The 20302-nt window shown below is 45.1% G+C and overlaps 1 protein-coding gene across 1 annotated transcript in view; it reads left to right on the top strand.

The window, feature by feature from the left end:
* Nucleotides 1-20302, top strand: part of DENND5B (DENN domain containing 5B) — a 181663-nt gene that overhangs the window by 39542 nt on the left and 121819 nt on the right. The window contains exon 4 of the mRNA XM_038768489.1: nucleotides 14077-14264. Coding sequence (XP_038624417.1) covers nucleotides 14077-14264 — 188 coding nt within the window. The remainder of the gene's footprint in view (nucleotides 1-14076; nucleotides 14265-20302) is intronic.

Raw genomic sequence — 20302 nt, 5'->3', positions numbered from 1 at the left:
ATTCATTCATTCAGTCAATCGTATTTATTGAGCTCTTACTGTGTGCAGAGCACTGTACTAAGCACTTGGCAAGTACAAGTTGGCAACATATAGAGATGGTCCCTACCCAACAGTGGACTCGCAGTCTGGAAGGGGGAGACAGACAACAAAACAAAACATATTAACAAAATAAAATGAATAGTAAATATGTACAAGTAAAATAAATAGAGTAATAAATCTGTACAAACATGCTGTGGGGAGGGGAAGGAGGTAGGGTGGGGGGGATGGGGAGGGGGAGGAGAGGGAGAGGAAGGAGGGGGCTCAGTCTGGGAAGGCCTCCAGGAGGAGGTGAGCTCTCAGAGGGCTTTGAAGGGAGGAAGAGAGCTAGCTTGGCGGGTGTGCGGAGGGAGGGTATTCCAAGCCAGGGGGAGGACGTGGGCTGGGGGTCGACGGCGGGACAGGTGACAACGAGGCCCAATGAGGAGGTGAGCGGTGGCAGAAGAGCAGAGGGTGCGGGCTGGGCTGGAGAAGGAGAGAAGGGAGGGGAGGGAGGAGGGGGCGAGGGGATGGACAGCCTGGAAGCCCAGGGTGAGGAGTTTCTGCCTGATGCGCAGATTGACTGGTAGCCACTGGAGATTTCTGAGGAGGGGAGTAACATGGCCAGAGCATTTCTGCACAAAGATGATCTGGGCAGCGGCGTGAAATATAGATTGAAGTGGGGAGAGACAGGAGGATGGGAGATCGGAGACGAGGCTGATGCAGTAATCCAGTCGGGATAGGATGAGAGATTGAACCAGCAGGGTAGCGGTTTGGATGGAGAGGAAAGGGCGGATCTTGGCAATGTTGCCGAGTCAAGACCGGCAGTTTTTGGTGACGGATTGGACGTGAGGGGTGAACGAGAGAGCAGAGTCGAGGATGACACCTAGATTGCAGGCTTGTGAGATGGGAAGGACGGTAGTGCCGTCAACAGTGATGGGAAAGTCAGGGAGAGGGCAGGGTTTAGAAGGGAACATAAGGAGTTCATTCATTCATTCATTCAATCATATTTATTGAGCGCTTAGTGTGTGCAGAGCACTGTACTAAGGGCTTGGGAAGTACTGGTTGGCAACAAATAGAGACAGTCCCTACTCAATAACGGGCTCAGCCTGGTCATAACCAGGGTGTAATTTTTGACCCTAGATGAGAAGTGGGGACTTTTTTAAGTTGCGTGGTGGTTTTTGAACCCCCCAAAAAACTGGAGCAGAGCCCTGGAGGACTGTGAACTGGACACCTTTTCCCAAATCCATTTGTAGCTGTTGGCAACCTGATGGGAAACAGAGCACCTCGGTAATGAACTTTCCTATTCTGTGGCTTTTTATCTTCAGGCAAGAAAGAAAAATTGGGGAGAGGAAGGATGAGTTTGGGAAGAAGAGTAGATTGTGAGCCCCATGTGAGTCTTGATTTTCTGATATCTATTCTAGTTCTTAGTACAGTTCTTAGAACACTTAACAAATACCATTCTTCTCGTTATTAGCCATTCAGTCATATTTATTGAGAAGAAACAGGGAGAGTAGACTTTTTCTGTGGCATTGGTTACACACTTACTATGTGCCAGGCACCTTTAATAAGTGCTGGGGTAGATTCAAGTTAATAAATAATAATAATAGCATTTGTTAAGCACTTACTATGTGTGAAGCACTGTTCTAAGCGCTGGGGGTGATGCAAGGTGATCAGGTTGTCCCACGGGGGGCTCCCAGTCTTAATCCCCATTTTACAGATGAGGTAACTGAGGCTCAGAGAAGTGACTTACCCAAAGTCACACAGCTGACAAGTGCGGAGCCGGAATTAGAACCCATGACCTCTGGCTCCCAAGCCCGGGCTCTTTCCATTGAGCCACGCTGCTTTTCAAACAAGGTGATCAGGTTGTCCCACGGTGGGCTCACAATCTTAACCCCCATTTTACAGATGAGGTAACTGAGGCCCAGAGAAGTGAAGTGACTTACCCAAAGTCACACAGCTGACACTTGGTGGAGCTTGGATTTGAACCCATGACCTCTGACTCCGAAGCCCAGGCTCTTTCCACTGAGCCACGCTGCTTCTCTTAATCACATTAGACACAGTCCCTGTCTCACAGGGTTCACAGCCTTTCTCCCCATTTTTCAGATGGGGTAGCTGAGGCACAGAGAAGTTCAGTAACTTGCCCAAGGTCACTCAGCCAACAAGTGGCAGAGCCAAGGTTAGAACCCAGGTCCTCTGACTCTCAGGCCTGTGCTCTTTCCAATGTGCCACCCTGCGTGAATGGGGAATAAAGAAAATCTCAGCAATTTAGGCATCCGTGTCTTCTTTCAACAATACCCAGAATTAAATTCTGAATAAATTTTTTGAGCTCTAGTGACAGCAAAGCAAAGAAAGTGCAGTTGTCCTCTCCAAATTCTATTTTCTCAACTCCCGATTGCTTTATCGGGGATGCCCTGTCCTAGCCTGGCAGGATTGACTTGGTTAGAAATGGAGCGATGATCCAGCTTTTTCTGGAAATCCGTTAGACTTGGTTGCCCCGGCTTTCGAATGGCTAAGCAATCCAAACGGAAAACCATGCCGTGTTGGCAAGGGGATTGATTAAACACAGTCTTAAGCCTGAAATTTGCCGAGCTGGAAGTGAACTGCAGTCCCTTGGTTCCTAAAGACAACAGGGTGGAATGCGATAAGTAAATGTGTTCCTGAATGATTTTAGTCATGATCGATTGCCCAGGCTGTTAAAAGCGGGGGGTCCATTTTGGCTTTATGGTCAAGGGACCAACATCTTGATCATGTGAAAATGACTTTATTACCCAACTGGTAAACTTGGATAAAATGAGAACAATTATATATGTAGCTCTGGAAGACTGGAACTCCTTGAGTTCTTTTCTCTCCTTTTCAATGGCTAGGTGAACTCTGACCCAGTGCTAAAGTGTTGCGATTAATTACTACATCACAGAGAAGCAGCATGGCCTAATGGCTAGAGCACAGGTTTGGGAGGCGGAAGGAACTGGGTTCTAATCCCCGCTCCGCCACTTGTCTGCTGGGTGACCTTGGGCAAACCACTTCACTTCTCTGGGCCTCGGTTACCTCATCTGGAAAACGGGGTTTAAGACTGTGAACTTCATGAAGGACAGAGACTGTGTCCAACCTGATTTGCTTGTATCCACCCCAATGGTTAGTACAGTGCCTGGCACGTAGTAAGCACTTAACAAATACCACAATTATTCATTATCGTTAGTGGCACTGAGGCAAAGCTCAGGGTATTGGGCTGGGTATTTTGACATTTAGGGCTAGCGTTGGGATCTCTGCAGGCTCTCCAACAGGATTCTGCTAAAGTCTGGCCGGGCCTGATTACCTCATGAGGTTTAGGTAGACAGCAGGTCACAATTTAAAAAAAAAATAAAGATGTAAAGCAAGTGGGAAGTGATGTTTTATATCCTCCCCCAGAGATGTTTCCTGAACAAATTATGACTGAAAATGTAAAAATATCAATCAATCAACAGTATTCACTGAGCACTTACTATGTGCAGAGCCCTGTACTAAGCTGTTCATTCATTCATTCATTCAAACATATTTATTGAGCGTTTACTGTGTGCAGAGCACTGTACTGAGCGCTTGGGAAGTACAAGTCGGTAACATATAGAGGCGGTCCCTACCCAACAACGGGCTCACAGTCGAGAGCTGGGAGAGAACAGTACAGAAGCCGCAATAGAGAAGAAGGACCTAGTGGATAGAACATGGGCCTGAGGGTCAGAAGGATCTGGGTTCTAATCCCGGCTCCACTGCTTGTCTGCGGGGTGACCTTGGGCGAGTCACTTCACTTCTCTGTGCCTCAGTTCCCTCATCTGTAAAATGGGGATTAAGACTGTGTGCCCCATTTGGAACAGAGACTGTGTCGAACCTGATTAATTTGTATCTACCCCAGCGCTTAGGAAAGTGCTTGGCACATAGTAAGCGCTTAACAAGTACCATAATTATTTTTATTAGTAGATAGAACATGGAACTGGGAGTCAAAAGGACCCGAGTTCTAATCCCAGCTCTACCACTTGTCTGCTGGGTGACCTTGGGTGAGTCAGTTCACTTCTCTGGGTGCCTCAGTTCCCTCATCTGTTAAATAAGGATGAAGACTGTGAGCCCCATGAGGGACACGGATGGTGTCCAACCTGATTAGCTTGCATCTACCTTAGCACTTAGTACAGTGCCTGGCACATAGTAAGCATTAAACAAATACCATTAAAAAAAAAAAAAAAATATATATATATATATATATATATCCAAGTTGGCAGACACATTTCCTGCCCACAAGAGCTAATAAATGCTTAATTTAGCAGAGGAAGTATAATGCAAAGTGGATGGGGCACTGCACAGGGTATGAGGAAACTGTCATCTTCCTCATCGTCATCCTCCTCGTCAACCTCCTTGTCACCCTCCTCATCATCATCCTTCTCATCCTCGTTCTTGTCCTCCTCCTCATCATTCTAGACTTCTAGATTGTGAGCCCATTGTTGGGTAGGGACCGTCTCTATATGTTTCCAACTTGTACTTTCCAAGCGCTTAATACAGTGCTCTGAACACAGTAAGCGCTCAATAAATACGATTGAATGAATGAATGCCCTAGAACTCCCTGCACTGTCAATTTGACCATGGGTAAATCACTTAAAAAGATGCATGCATTCATTTATTCATTCAATCGTATTTATTGAGCGCTTACTGTGTGCAGAGCACTGCACTAAGCGCTTGGGAAGTACACGTTGGCAATATATAGAGACGGTCCCTACCCAACAGCGGGCTCACAGTCTAGAAGGGGGAGAAAGACAACAAAACCAAACCTGTAGACAGGTGCCAAAACCGTCAAAACAAATAGAATTATAGCTATATGCACATCATTAACAAAATAAATCGAATAGGAAATATGTACAAGTAAAATAAATAGAGTAATAAATCTGTACAAACATATACAAGTGCTGTGGGGAGGGGAAGGAGGTAGGGGAGAGGGCAGGATGGGGAGGAGGAGAGGAAAAAGGGGGCTCAGTGTGGGAAGGCCTCCTGGAGGAGGTGAGCTCTCAGTAGGGCTTTGAAGGGAGGAAGAGAGCTAGCTTGGCGGATGTGCGGAGGGAGGGCATTCCAGGCCAGGGGGAGGACATGGGCCGGGGGTCGACGGCGGGACAGGCGAGAACAAGGTATGCTGAGGAGGTGAGCGGCAGAGGAGCAGAGGGTGCAGGCTGGGATGGAGAAGGAGAGAAGGGAGGGGAGGTAGGAGGGGGCAGAACAGGAGGAGGGGCATTTATTGAGCACTTAACTGTGAGCACTGTACTAGGCTTGGGAGAATACAGTTTAACAAAATAACAGACAGATCCCCTGCCCACAACGAGCTTACAGTGTAGAGGGGAAGGCAGAGACATGAATATAAATAAATGATGGATATGGACATAAGAGGTGTGGGGCTGGGAGCGGGGGGATGAATAAAAGGAGCAAGTCAGGATGACACAGAAGAGAGTGGGAGAAAAGGAAATGAGGACTTAGAGAAGGCCTCTTGGAGGAGATGTGCCTTCAATAAGGCTGGAACGTAGTAAGCGCTTAACAAATGCCATTTTGATTATGGTTATTATTATTACTGTGCCATATTGGCTTTGTGATAGTTTTCCCATACTCTAAAATATATAGCCTGTGTTGCCTTATTGTGAGTTTTACCTGAGGTTGGGGTAGGTGGGGAAGGGAGGGAGTCAGAAAAAAAGAGAGAGAGAAGGTGAGAGTGTGAGAAAGACAGAGAAAGAGAGAGAGAGAGAGCATGCATGCACTTGTGTGCCTCTCTAAAGGTTAGGTGCCTTTTTTGTAGACAATGTCAAAATGTTCTGCAAGAAATGCAGCTTTTTCTCATCATCCACTGTTTTCAAGAACCGAACGGGAGAAGCAGCGTGGCTCAGTGGAAAGAGCCCGGGCTTGGGAGTCAGAGGTCATGGGTTCTAATTCCGGCTCCACCATTTGTCAGCTGTGTGACTGTGGGCAAGTCACTTCACTTCTCTGCACCTCAGTTACCTCATCCGTAAAATGGGAATTAAGACTGTGAGCCCCACGTGGGACAACCTGATTATCTTGTAACCCTCCCAGTGCTTGGAACCATGCTTGGCACACAGTAAACACTTAACAAATGCTATTTATTACTCTGTTTATTTATTTTATTTGTACATATTTATTCTATTTATTTTATTTTGTTAATGTGTTTTGTTTTGTTGTCTGTCTCCCCCTTCTAGACTGTGAGCCCGCTGTTGGGTAGGGACCGTCTCTATATGTTGCCAACTTCTACTTCCCAAGCGCTTAGTACAGTGCTGTGCACACAGTAAGCGCTCAATAAATATGATTGAATGAATGAATATTACTATTATAATTATTAAAGAGGACAAGTCTGAGAGTCAGAGGACATAGATTCTAGCACTGTCTCCACCACTTGTCTGCTTTGTGACCTTAAGAAGTCCTTAGCTTCTCTGTGCCTCAGTTTCCTCATCTGCAAAATGGGGATTGAGTGAGCCCAGTGTGGGACAGGAACTGTGTCCAACCTGAATGTGAGACACCTTCGAGACTGTGAGCCCGTCGTTGGGTAGGGATTGTCTCTATCTGTTGCCAAATTGTACTTTCCAAGCGCTTAGTACAGTGCTCTGCACACAGTAAGCACTCAATAAATACGATTGAATAAATGAATGAATGAATGTGGGACAGGGACTGTGTCCAATCCGATTAGTTGATTTCTTTTATGGTGTTTGTTAAGCACTTACTATGTGCCAGGCACTGTACTGAGCTCTAAGATATGAGTTGGGGTTCACGGTCTTAATTCATTCATTCAATCGTATTTATTGAGCGCTTACTGTGTGCAGAGCACTGTACTAAGTGCTTGGGAAGTACAAGCTGGCAGCATATAGAGACGGTCCCTACCCAACAATGGGCTCACAGTCTAGAATGAATGAATGATTATCTCATATCTACCCCAGCGCTTAGTACAATATCGGGCCCATACTAAGTGTTTAACAAATTCCATTAAGAAAATGATTGTCCGCCACTGAAAAGATTGAAATCAGAAACCATTTAAGGGTTGTTTTCTCTCGTCTGTCCCAGCACATCGGGTCATTCAGCTGCAACCATTCATTTCTCACTTATTCAAACTACAGCAGCTGTTATTTTTGTAACTGCTTGGATTTTAGAAATTCTATAGTCAAAACAAACACGGCATTCCTACAGCTAACCAAATTCAGGGTACTTTTAAGGAAAGTAGAACTATAGAAGGGATGGTGTGTTTACACTGCTGCTTATTTTTACCCCAACGCTGACATTATAACAAAAATAAAAAAGCAATTTTTCAGAACCACTTTTCTTGGAAAGAATAATCACTAGGCAACCGTTTATGTTGGCATTCCAATAAAAAAGAAAAACATAGATTCATTTCTATGTATATATGCATATATCCATACATATACACATAAATATATACACATAATAATAATAATAATGGCATTTATTAAGTGCTTACTGTGTGCAAAGCACCATTCTAATAATAATAATAATAATGATGATGGTATTTGTTCTAAGTGCTCTCTCTCTCTATATGTATTATATATATATGTGTGTGTGTTTATATATATATGTTTGGTTTTCATTATTCTCTTTAGAGGCTAATCTTTTTTTATGACCAAGTTATTTTCAGTCATTTAGAACTGCCAGACAAAGAAAAGTACCTTCTTCAATATTTGAGTGCCTGCTTTACCCAGAGCACTGAACTAGAGTGATGGCTGATGGAGAATGGGGTGTTCTAATAATAATAATAATAATGATGGCATTTGTTAAATGCTTACTATGTGTGAATCACTGTTCCAAGTGCTGAGGAGGTTACAAGGTGATCAGGTTGCCCCACGTAGGGCTCACAGTCTTCATCCCCATTTGGCAGATGAGGCAACTGAGGCCCAGAAAAGTGACGTGACTTGCCCAAAGTCACACAGCTGATAAATCGCAGAGCCGGGATTAGAACCCAGGACCTCTGACTCCAAAGCCCGGGCTCTTTCCACTGAGCCACGCTGCATCTGGGAGCGATGTGTCCATGGCGTCGCTATGGGTCGGAGACGACCTGACGGGGTTTAAGACGAGACCAGACCCCAGTGCTTAGTGCAGTGCTTGGCACATAGTCTTCCCTTCTAGACTGTAAACTCGTAGTGGGCAGGGAATGTATCTGTTCTATTGTCTTTTTAGAGAAGCAGCGTGACACAGTGGGAAGAGCACGGACTTTGGAGTCATAGGTCATGGGTTCAAATCCCTGCTCCACCAAATTGTCAGCTGTGTGACTTGGGCAAGTCACTTCACTTCTCTGGGCCTCAGTTACCTCATCTGTAAAATGGGGATTAAGACTGTGAGCCCCATGTGGGACAACCTGATCATCTTGTAATCTCCCCAGCGCTTAGAACAGTGCTTTGCACATAGTAAGCGCTTAATAAATGCCATTATTATTATTATTATTTAAAGCCGTCCATCCCCTCGCCCCCTCGTACCTCACCTCGCTACTTTCCTGCTCCAACCCAGCCCGCACACTTCATTCCTCTAATGCTACCCTTCTCACTGTACCTCAATCTCTATAGCATTTATTCATTCATTCAATTGTATTTATTGAGCGCTTGCTGTGTGCAGAGCACTGTACTAAGCGCTTGGAAAGTGCAATTCAGCAACAAATAGAAACCATCTCTGCCCACACCGGGTTTACAGTCTAGAAGTGGGGAGACTTCAGGCAGAAACTCCTCACCCTCGGCTTCAAGGCTCCCTCAAGGCTCCCCTCCCCACAGCACCTGTATATATGTATATATGTTGGTATGTATTTATTACTCCAGAGAAGCAGCGTGGCTCAGTGGAAAAGAGCACGGGCTTTGGAGTCAGAGGTCGTGGGTTCAAATCCCACCTCTGCCAATTGTCAGCTGTGTGACTTTGGGCAAGTCACTTCACTTCTCTGGGCCTCAGTTACCTCATCTGTAAAATGAAGATGAAGACTGTAAGCCCCCCATGGGACAACCTGATCACCTTGTAACCTCCCCGGTGCTTAGAACAGTGCTTTGCACATAGTAAGCGCTTAGTAAATGCCATTATTATTATTAATAATAATAATTTTATTTGTACATATTTATGCTATTTATTTTATTTTGTTACTATGTTTTGTTGTCTGGCTTCCCCTTCTAGACTGAGCCCACTGTTGGGTAGGGACCGCCTCTATATGTTGCCAACTTGTACTTCCCAAGCGCTTAGTACAGTGCTCTGCACACAGTAAGCGCTCAGTAAGTACGATTGAATTGAATTGAGACAGACATCAAAAGAAGTGAACAGGCATCAATATGAATAAATAGAATTATAGATATGTACATATATACTCAAGTGCCGTGGGGCGGGCCGAGGGGGGTAGAGCAAAGGAAGCGACCTTGCCACTGACCTCTCACGCACATCCTACCTCTGGCCTGGAACCCCCTCCCTCCCTCCTCATATCAGCCAGATAATGACTCTCCCCCACACTTCAAAGCCTTATTGAACCCCATCGCCTCCAAGAAGCCTTCCCTGACTAAGCCCTCCTCTCCTCTTCTCCCACTCCCTTCTGTGTCGCCCTGACATGCTCCCCTCAGTCATCCTCCCTCCCAGCCCCACAGCACATATGTATAACAATAATAACTAATTACTGTGTAACTTTGGGCAAGTCACTTAACTTCTCTGTGCCTGTTACCTCATCTGTAAAATGGGGATGAAGACTGAGCCCCAAGTGGTACAACCTGATCACCTTGTGTCCTCCCCAGCGCTAAGAACAGTGCTTTGCACATAGTAAGCGATTAATAAATGCCATTATCATTATCATTATTAAGCAATTTTTCCAAAGTCACACAGCGGACAAGTGGCTGGGTCAGGATTAGAACCCATGACCTTCTGACTCTCAGGTCCAGATGCTGCTTCTACTGTCCTGATTTTAACAGAGCAGCTATTGAATTCTGCTTTCATTATTCCAAAGGTAGTGCTGAATGCTGTCAAAAACATTTCCAAATTTTCATCTTTATTTTTATCTTATCTTTTAACACACCTGGCAACCTTTTTGGGAGATTGGATTTTTGTTTTTTGAGGGGTTTTTTTTGATAAAACTGACTTTCTGATTTTGATTCTCCGCAAAATACCGTTTCGGGAAGTGACAGGAATTATTTGGGAACAAACAGAAAAGGTAAAACGGTAAAGGCTACTCCAACTTCTTGTATTGGAGTAGATAAAATTAAGTAGGATTTAACTTTTTTCTGAATTCTTTATTTCTATTACCATCTTCTCCGGGTCACTTTGCACCAAGATTTAGCTTAAATCTAGCTCATGACTGAAATAGAGAAGCAGAATTAGAATTAGAGGATTAGAAGAGAAGAGAATTAGAGAAGCAGCGTGTCTCAGTGGAAATCAATCAATCGTATTTATTGAGCGCTTACTATGTGCAGAGCACTGTACTAAGCGCTTGGGAAGTACAAATTGGCATCACATAGAGACAGTCCCTACCCGATAGTGGGCTCACAGTCTAAAAGGGGGAGACAGAGAACAGAACCAAACATACCAACAAAATAAAATAAGTAGGATAGAAATGTACAAGTAAAATAAATAAATAAATAAATAAACAGAGTAATAAATATGTACAACCATATATACATATATACAGGTGCTGTGGGGAGGGGAAGGCGGTAAGGCAGGGGGATGGAGAGGGGGACGAGGGGGAGAGGAAAGAAGGGGCTCAGTCTGGGAAGGCCTCCTGGAGGAGGTGAGCTCTCAGCAGGGCCTTGAAGGGAGGAAGAGAGCTAGCTTGGCGGATGGGCAGAGGGAGGGCATTCCAGGCCCGGGGGATGACGTGGGCCGGGGGGTCGATGGCGGGACAGGCGAGAGCGAGGTACAGTGAGGAGATTAGCGGTGGAGGAGCGGAGGGTGCGGGCTGGGCAGTAGAAGGAGAGAAGGGAGGTGAGGTAGGAGGGGGCGAGGTGATGGAGAGCCTTGAAGCCCAGGGTGAGGAGTTTCTGCCTGATGCGCAGATTGATCGGTAGCCATTGGAGGTTTTTGAGGAGGGGAGTGATATGTCCAGAGCGTTTCTGGACAAAGATAATCCGGGCAGCAGCATGAAGTATGGATTGAAGTGGAGAGAGACACGAGGATGGGAGATCAGAGAGAAGGCTAGTGCAGTAGTCCAGACGGGATAGGATGAGAGCTTGAATGAGCAGGGTAGCGGTTTGGATGGAGAGGAAAGGGCGGATCTTGGCAATGTTGCGGAGCTGAGACCGGCAGGTTTTGGTGACGGCTTGGATGTGAGGGGTGAATGAGAGAGCGGAGTCGAAGATGACACCAAGGTTGCGGGCTTGTGAGACGGGAAGGATGGTAGTGCCGTCAACAGAGATGGGAAAGTCAGGGAGAGGACAAGGTTTGGGAGGGAAGACAAGGAGCTCAGTCTTCGACATGTTGAGCTTTAGGTGGTGGGCGGACATCCAGATGGAGATGTCCTGAAGGCAGGAGGAGATGCGAGCCTGGAGGGAGGGGGAGAGAGCAGGGGCAGAGATGGAGATCTGGGTGTCATCAGCGTAGAGGTGATAGTTGAAGCCGTGGGAGCGAATGAGGTCACCAAGGGAGTGAGTGTAGATTGAGAACAGAAGGGGACCAAGCACTGAACCTTGGGGAACTCCCACAGTAAGAGGATGGGAGGGGGAGGAGGTGCCTGCAAAAGAGACTGAGAAAGAACGACCGGAGAGATAAGAGGAGAACCAGGAGAGGACGGAGTCTGTGAAGCCAAGGTCAGATAACGTGTTGAGGAGAAGGGGGTGGTCCACAGTGTCAAAGGCAGCTAAGAGGTCGAGGAGGATTAGGACAGAGTATGAGCCGTTGGATTTGGCAAGCAGGAGGTCATTGGTGACCTTTGAGAGTGCAGTTTCCGTGGAATGAAGGGGACGGAAGCCAGACTGGAGGGGGTCGAGGAGAGAGTTGTTGTTGAGGAATTCTAGGCAGCGCGTGTAGACAACTCGTTCAAGGAGTTTGGAAAGGAATGGTAGGAGGGATATGGGACGATAACTAGAAGGTGAGGTGGGGTCAAGAGAGGGTTTTTTTAGGATGGGAGAGACATGGGCATGTTTGAAGGCAGAGGGGAAGGAACCAGTGGAGAGTGAGCGGTTGAAGATGGAAGTTAAGGAGGGGAGAAGGGATGGAGCGAGAGATTTCATAAGATGAGAGGGAATGGGGTCAGAAGCACAGGTGGCCGGAGTAGCACTTGAGAGGAGGGAGGAGAGTTCCTCTGAGGATACCGCTGGGAAGGATGGGAGAGTAGCAGAGAATGTTGAGAGCCGGGGGGTTGGAGAAAGGGGGGAAGAGACTTTGGGGAGGTCAGACCTGATGGATTTAATTTTGTTAATGAAGTAGGAGGCCAGATCGTTGGGGGTGAGGGAAGGAGGAGGGGGAGAGCAGGGGCTTTGGAGTCAGAGGTCATGGGTTCAAATCCCGGCTCTGCCACTTGCCAGCTGTGTGACTTTGGGCAAGTCACTTAACTTCTCTGGGCCTCAGTTCCCTCATCTGTAAAATGGGGCTGAAGACTGTGAGCCCCCCGTGGCACAACCTGATCACCTTGTAACCTCCCCAGCGCTTAGAACAGTGCTTTACACATAGTAAGCACTTAATAAATGCCAGTATTATTATTATTATTATTATTATTAATAATAATAATAAATACAGAAGCAAGACACTTCAATTTGCGAAGGGTTGGGGATTGTTACCCGTTGTTAGGTAGGGATTGTATCTATTTGTTGATGAATTGTACTTTCCAAGCGCTCAGTACAGTATTCTGCACGTAGTGCTCAATAAATATGATTGATTGAATGAATGAATGGTATATAGTTCTAGAAAGCAACTTCCTGAATGGATGAGAGTCTGTTTTAATGGATGACACGGGAGTTGCTTTTTTTCACTGTGGGAACACAGCCAACTAAAGAACCCTCAATTTTTTGGGTGGCTAAAATCATTTTGACAGAATTGCTGGTTCAGAAGTTCTAAATAACCTTGAACAAAATCAAGGCATATATCCATTCGTCATTCAGTGACTTCCCAGAAGAAAAGGCTAATGGAAATGTCGTCCGCGAAATGAGTAGAGGCCGTTTTAATGATTCATTGTACTCCCCCAAGTGCTTCGTACAGTTTTCTGCACACAGTACGATTTCAATAAATACTATTATTGATGATGATGTTCACCTGTAGAAAAGAAAGTTACCGAAATGGGGAGTTTTTCATATGCACATAAAGAATGATTATTTTCTGTGGGTACGTGCATTAGTTTTTTTTAATGGCATTTATTAAGCGCTTACTATGTGCGAAGCACTGTTCTAAGCGCTGGGGAGGTTACAAGGTGATCAGGTTGTCCCACATGGGGCTCACAGTCTTCATCCCCATTTTACAGATGAGGGAACTGAGGCACAGAGAAGTTAAGTGACTTGCCCGAAGTCACACAGCTGACAATTGGTGGAGGCGGTATTTGAACCCATGACCTCTGACTCCAAAGCCTGGGCTCTTTCCACTGAAAGCCACTGAACCACGCTGCTTCTAGCCACACTCCACTTCTAGCCTGTGAGCCCGTTATTGGGTAGGGACCATCTCTATTGGTTGCCAATTTGTACTTCCCAAGCGCTTAGTACAGTGCTCTGCACACAGTAAGTGCTCAATCAGTGCGATTGAGTGAATAATAATAATAATAATGGCATTTATTAAGCACTTAATATGTGCAAAGCACGGTTCTAAGCGCCAGGGAGGTTACAAGGTGATCAGGTTGTCCAACGGGGGGGGGTTCACAGTCTTAATCCCCATTTTACAGATGAGGTAACTGAGGCACAGAGAAGTTAAGGGACTTGCCCAAAGTCACACAGCTGACAACTGGCGGGGCTGGGATTTGAACCCATGACCTCTGACTCCAAAGCCCGGGCTCACTCCACTGAGCCACGCTGCTTCTCTAATGAATGAATGAAGAAATTAAAAAGAAGAAAAGAGAACGGTTGAATTGGGAATGTTCTGGAGGCGTCCCCCTCACACCCCTTTGTAATTTCCGCGCAGATTACCAGCGGCTGATGACCGTGGCCGAAGGGATCACCACGCTTCTCTTCCCTTTCCAATGGCAGCACGTCTACGTGCCCATCCTGCCCGCCTCTCTCCTCCATTTCCTCGACGCCCCCGTCCCTTACCTCATGGGTCTACAGTCTAAAGAAGGCGCGGACCGATCCAAACTGGAACTTCCCCAAGAGGTAAGTAATAATAATAATAATAGTGATAGCATTGATTAAGCGCTTACTATGTGCAAAGCACTGTTCTAGGCGCTGGGGAGGTTACAAGACGATCAGGTTGTCCCCCGGGGGGGCTCACAGTCTTAATCCTCATTTTACAGATGAGATAACTGAGGCCCAGAAAAGTGAAGTGACTTGCCCAGAGTCACACAGCTGACAGTTGGCGGAGCCGGGATTTGAACCCATGACCTCTGACTCCAAAGCCCGGGCTCTTTCCACTGAACCATGCTGCTTCTCTAGCCAGACCGGAACTCAGGACCGCCTCGGGCCAGTCGAGAAACCCGCGGACCTCACTGACCAGTGCATAAATCTCTAATTCCGTTTCTTTATATTGATCCTATTGATGCCTGTTTCCTTGTTTTGATGTCTGTCTCCCCGCTTCTAGACTGTGAGCCCGCTCTGGGCAGAGATCGTCCCTTAATTGTTGCTGAATTGTACCTTCCAAGCGCTTAGTACAGTACTCTGCACATAGTAAGCGCCAGTAAATACGATTGATTGATTGATTTTCCGCAGGCACCCCCAGCCCCGCTCCTTCTAAGCTGGTGGAGCAGGGTGGTCTAGTTGGTAGAACACGGGGCTGGGAGTCAGAAGGATCTGGGTTCTAATTCCGACTCCACTACTTGGCTGCTGTGTGACCCTGGGCAAGTCCCTTTAACTCCTCTTGGCCTCAGTTACCTCATCTGGAATATGGGAATTAAGACCGTGAGCTCCATGTGGGACAAAGACTGTGTCCAACTTGATTAGCTTGGCTCTATCCCAGTGCTTAGAACAGTACTTGACACATAGTAAGCGCGTAACAAATGTCATCACTGCTTAGTGAACTGCACCGGATAGCGAGTAGTACAGTGCTCAGCACACAGTAAGTGCTCAATAAATATGATTGACTGATTGTTGGATTGATAGATTGAATTGAAATTTACTGTCTCCCCCTCTCGACTGTAAGTTCACTGTGGGAAGGGAATTTGTCTACCAAGTCTGTTATATTGTACTCTCCCAAGCGCTTATTACAGTGCTCTTCTCACAGTAAGTGCTCAATGAATACAATTTTTTTAATATTTGTTAAACACTTGCTATGTGCCAGGCACTAAACTAAGTGCTGGTTAGATGCAAGGTAATTGAGTTGAACACAGTCCATGTCCCATATGGACATTGCGTAGAGATTGTCTCTATTTGTTGCCAAATTGTACTTTCCAAGCGCTTAGTACAGTGCTCTGCACACAGTAAGCGCTCAATAAATACAGTTGAAAGAATGAATGAACTTCTCTGTGCCTCAGTTCCCTCTTCTGTAAAATGGGGATTCAAACTGTGAGCCCCATGTGGAACAGGGACTGTGTCCAACCTGATTAGCTGGTAGATGCCCCAGCGCTTAGTACAGTGCCTGGCACATAAAAAAGTGCTTAGCAAATACCATTATCATGATTATTATTACATGGGTCTCACCCTCTTGATGCCCGTTTTAAAGCTGAGGTAACTGCCGCCCAGAGAAGTGAAGTGACTTGCCCGAGGTGACACAGCAGACAGACAGTGGAGCCAGAATTAGAACCCAGGTCCTCTGATTCCCAGGCTCCTGGTCGTCCCATTACACCACGGCACTTCTCATTTGGTTGATTGATTATTGACTGTCTCCTGAGCGTAGCGTGTCATACTGAGTGCTCAAGAGATGGCTGAGTAGATTTGACCTTATTGAAACAGATCCGGCCCCTAGTGAATGCTCCCATACTCTCACACGCATATGAATCTATGATTTCTTGGGGTTATTAAGTCCTCCCTCATTCATTCATTCATTCAATCGTATTTATTGAGCACTTAACTGTGTGCAGAGCACTGTACTAAGCGCTTGGGAAATACAGGTCGGCAACATATAGAGACGGTCCCTACCCAACAGTGGGCTCATTCTGCTATAGTGTGGCTCAGTGGAAAGAGCCCGGGCTTTGGAGTCAGAGGTCATGGGTTCAAATCCTGGCTCTGCTAAATTGTCAGCTGTGTGACTTTGGGCAAGTCACTTAACTTCTCTGGGCCTCAGTTCCCTCATCTGTAAAAAGGGGATTAAGACTGTGAGCACCGCCCGTGGGACAACCTGATCACCTTGTAACCTCCCCAGCACTTAGAACAGTGCTTTGTGCATAGTAAGCGCTTAATAAATGCCATTGTTTTTATTATTAATCAATCCATCAATCAATCGTATTTATTGAGCGCTTACTATGTGCAGAGCACTGTACTAAGCGCTTGGGAAGTACAAATTGGCATCACATAGAGACAGTCCCTACCCAACAGTGGGCTCACAGTCTAAAATTATTATTATTATTATTAACTGTATGAGGTGTGTGTTAAGCTCTAGGGTAAATTGAGTGGCTTATAGTCTGCTGAGTGGTACTCCTTTATCACCAAAAACCTTCCATCATGTCTCCCCACTCCTCAAGAACCTCCAGTGGTTCATTCATTCATTCATTCAATCGTATTTATTTAGCGCTTACTGTGTGCAGAGCACTGTACTGAGTGCTTGGGAAGCACAAGTTGGCAACATATAGAGACGGTCCCTACCCAACAGCGGGCTCACAGTCTAGAAGGGACAGACAGACAACAAAACAAAACATATTAACCAAATAAAATGAATAGAATAAATATGTACAAGTAAAATAAATAAATAGAGTAATAAATATCTACAAACATATATACAGGTGCGGTGGGGAGGGGAAGGAGGTAAGGCAGGGGGGATGGAGAGGGGGAGGAAGGGGAGAGGAAGAAGGGGGCTCAGTCTGGGATAAAGAGGTGAGAGAGAGGTGAAAGATAAGAGATACAGAGCAGAGAGATGGAGAGAGACAAAGAGGGAAGAGACAGGTGAAACAGAAGAGAGACAGAGAGAGAGGAAAGACTGAGCCCACTGTTGGGTAGGGACTGTCTCTATATGTTGCCAACTTGTACTTCCCAAGTGCTTAGTACAGTGCTCTGCACACAGTAAGCGCTCAATAAATACGATTGATTGATTGATTAAAAGATGGAGGGGGAAGAGATGAAGAGGTGAGAGAGATGTGAAAGATGAGAGAAGCGATGAGAGATGGCAAGCAGAGAGATGAAGAGAGACAAAGGGGAGAGAGAGATGAAACAGAGAGGAGAGATGGAGAGAGACAGAGAGAGATGAAAGATAGTGAGCAGAGAGATGGAGAGACACAAAGGGGAGAGAGAGAGATGAAACAGAAGAGAGAAGAGTGATTGCCAGTCCACCTCCACATCAAGCAGAAACTCCTCATCACCTTACCCCCTCCTACCTCACCTCGCTACTCATTCATTTGTTCATTCAATCGTATTTATTGAGCGCTTACTGTTTGCAGAACTCTCCTACTACAGCCCCGTCCTCTGTGCTCAGCTCCTGAGGCCAGTGAAGGCCTGATATCGTCTATCTTACCATCTATCTGTGAGCCCCACATGGGACAACCTGATTACCTTGTGTCCTTCCCAACGCTTAGAACAGTGCTTGGCACATAATAATAGTAATAATAATGGCATTTATTAAGCGCTTACTATGTGCAAAGCACTGTTCTAAACGCTAGGGAGGTTACAAGGCAATCAGGTTGTCCCACGGGGGGCTCACAGTCTTAATCCCCATTTTACAGATGAGGTAACTGAGGCACAGAGAAGTTAAGTGGCTTGCCCAAAGTCACACAGCTGACAATTGGCAGAGCCGGGATTTGAACCCATGACCTCTGACTCCAAAACCCGTGCTCTTTCCACTGAGCCACGCTGCTTCTCATAGTCATGCTGCTGCACATAGTAAGCGCTTAACAAATACCATCATTATTATTATTATCTCCCTTTCCCACGCCCTCCCCCTAGCCTGGAATACCCTCCCCCTCTAGATACGCCAGACCACCACTCTCTCCACCTTCAAATAATAATAATAATGGTATTTGTTAAGCACTTACTATGTGCCAAACACTGTTCTAAGCACTGGGGTAATAATAATAATAATGATGATGGCATTTATTAAGCACTTACTATGGGCAAAGCACTGTTCTAAGCGCTGGAGAGGATACGAGGTAATGAGGTTGTCCCACATGGGGCTCACATTCTTGATCCCTATTTTACAGGTGAGGTCACTGAGGCACAGAGAAGTTAAGTGACTTGCCCAAGGTCATACAGCTGAGAAGTGGCGGAGCCGGGATTAGAACCCACGACCCCTGATTCCCAAGCCCGAGCTCTTGCCACTAAGCCACGCTGCTTCTCTAAGGTCACATCTCCTCCAAGAGGCCTTCCCAGATTAAATCCTCTTTTCCCCACTTCACTCTCCCTTCCACATCGTCTGTGCAGTTGGATCTGTGACCGTTGGATATTTGATATTGGCCCCCAGCCCCACAGCATTTATGTACATATCTTTAAATTACATATTATAAATTACTTATTCCTATTAAGGTCTGTCTCCCCCTCTGGATTGCTAGTTTGTTATGGGCAGGGAACAGTTCTACTAATTGCACAATTAATTCTACAATTAATTCTATAATTATTCCATTGATATAATTAATAATTAACAATCAAATAATAATTATTAACTAATATCATAAATAAATAATATTATTTAATAATTATTAAATAATTATTTGATTGATAATAAATAATATTAAATAATAATTAATGTAATTATTATTCTATGATTCTACAATCCTACTAATTCTGCCCTGTCGTTACTCTCCCAGGGGCTTAGTTCTGTTCTCTGAATATAGTAAGTGCGACTAAGCACCCCTCTTCCTCAGTCCCCCCTTTCACTGCGACTCGCTCCCTTTCCTTCATTCATTCAATCGTATTTATTGAGCGCTTACCGTGTGCAGCGCACTGTACTAAGCGCTTGGAAAGTACAAATTGGCAACAAATAGAGACAATCCCTACCCAACAACGTGATCACAGTCTAGAAGAGGGGAGACAGGCAACGAAACAAAACAAGTAGACAGGCATCAATAGGATCAATATAAATAAATAGAATTATAGGTATATACACATCATTAAAATAAATGGAATAATAAATCTGTATAAATAGACACAAGTGCTGGCCGGGGGAGGGAGGTAGAGCAGAGGGAGGGAGTCGGGGCGATGGGGAGGGGAAGAGGAGCAGAGGAAAAGGGGGGCTCAGTCTGGGAAGGCCTCCTGGAGGAGGGAAGGCCCCCCTTCTTGCCCCACAGCCCTTGTGTATATATGTAAATATCTGTAATTCTATTTATTTAAATGAATACCTGTTTACTTGTTTAGATGTGTGTGTATATATATATATATATATAGCTATACTTCTATTTCTTTATAGAAATTTCTTTATGTTTATGTATATACCATTTCTTTATGTTGATGCTATTGAAGCCGGTTTACTTGTTTTGATGTCTGTCTCCCCCCTTCTAGGCTGTGAGCCTGTTGTGGGCAGGGATTGTCTCTCTTTGTTGCTGAACTGTACTTTCCAAGCGCTTAGTACTTTGCTCTGCACACAGTAAACGCTCAATAAATAGGACTGAATGAATGAAATACAGTTGATGAGGTGAAAAGACGGCATGAGTCACACAAGACCATTAGTGGAAACACATTGAAACACATTTATTTATTTTACTTGTACCTATCTATTCTATTTATTTTATTTTATTTTGTTTTATTTATTTATTTACTTATTTATTTATTTATTTATTTATATTATTTGTTATTTATTATCGTCATTTGTTTATTATTAATTAATAATTATACTACTAATTAATAATTAATTATTATTTATTATTATGATTTATAATTTATTTATTTATTTTATTTTGTTAGTATGTTTGGTTTTGTTGTCTGTCTCCCCCTTCTAGACTCTGAGCCCACTGTTGGGTAGGGACTGTCTCTATATGTTGCCAGCTTGTACTTCCCAAGCACTTAGTACAGTGCTCTGCACACAGTAAGCGCTCAGTAAATTTGATTGATTGAAAACTGTTCAAAATCAATAATAAAAATGTCATCTCACATAAATGTATGCAACAGGACATGGAACGTAT

The sequence above is a fragment of the Tachyglossus aculeatus genome, chromosome 2 (assembly GCF_015852505.1).
Source record: "Tachyglossus aculeatus isolate mTacAcu1 chromosome 2, mTacAcu1.pri, whole genome shotgun sequence".
NCBI classification, from domain to species: domain Eukaryota; kingdom Metazoa; phylum Chordata; class Mammalia; order Monotremata; family Tachyglossidae; genus Tachyglossus; species Tachyglossus aculeatus.
The sequence above is the reverse complement of the archived record's forward strand: the minus strand, read 5'-3'. Positions and strand labels throughout refer to the sequence as shown.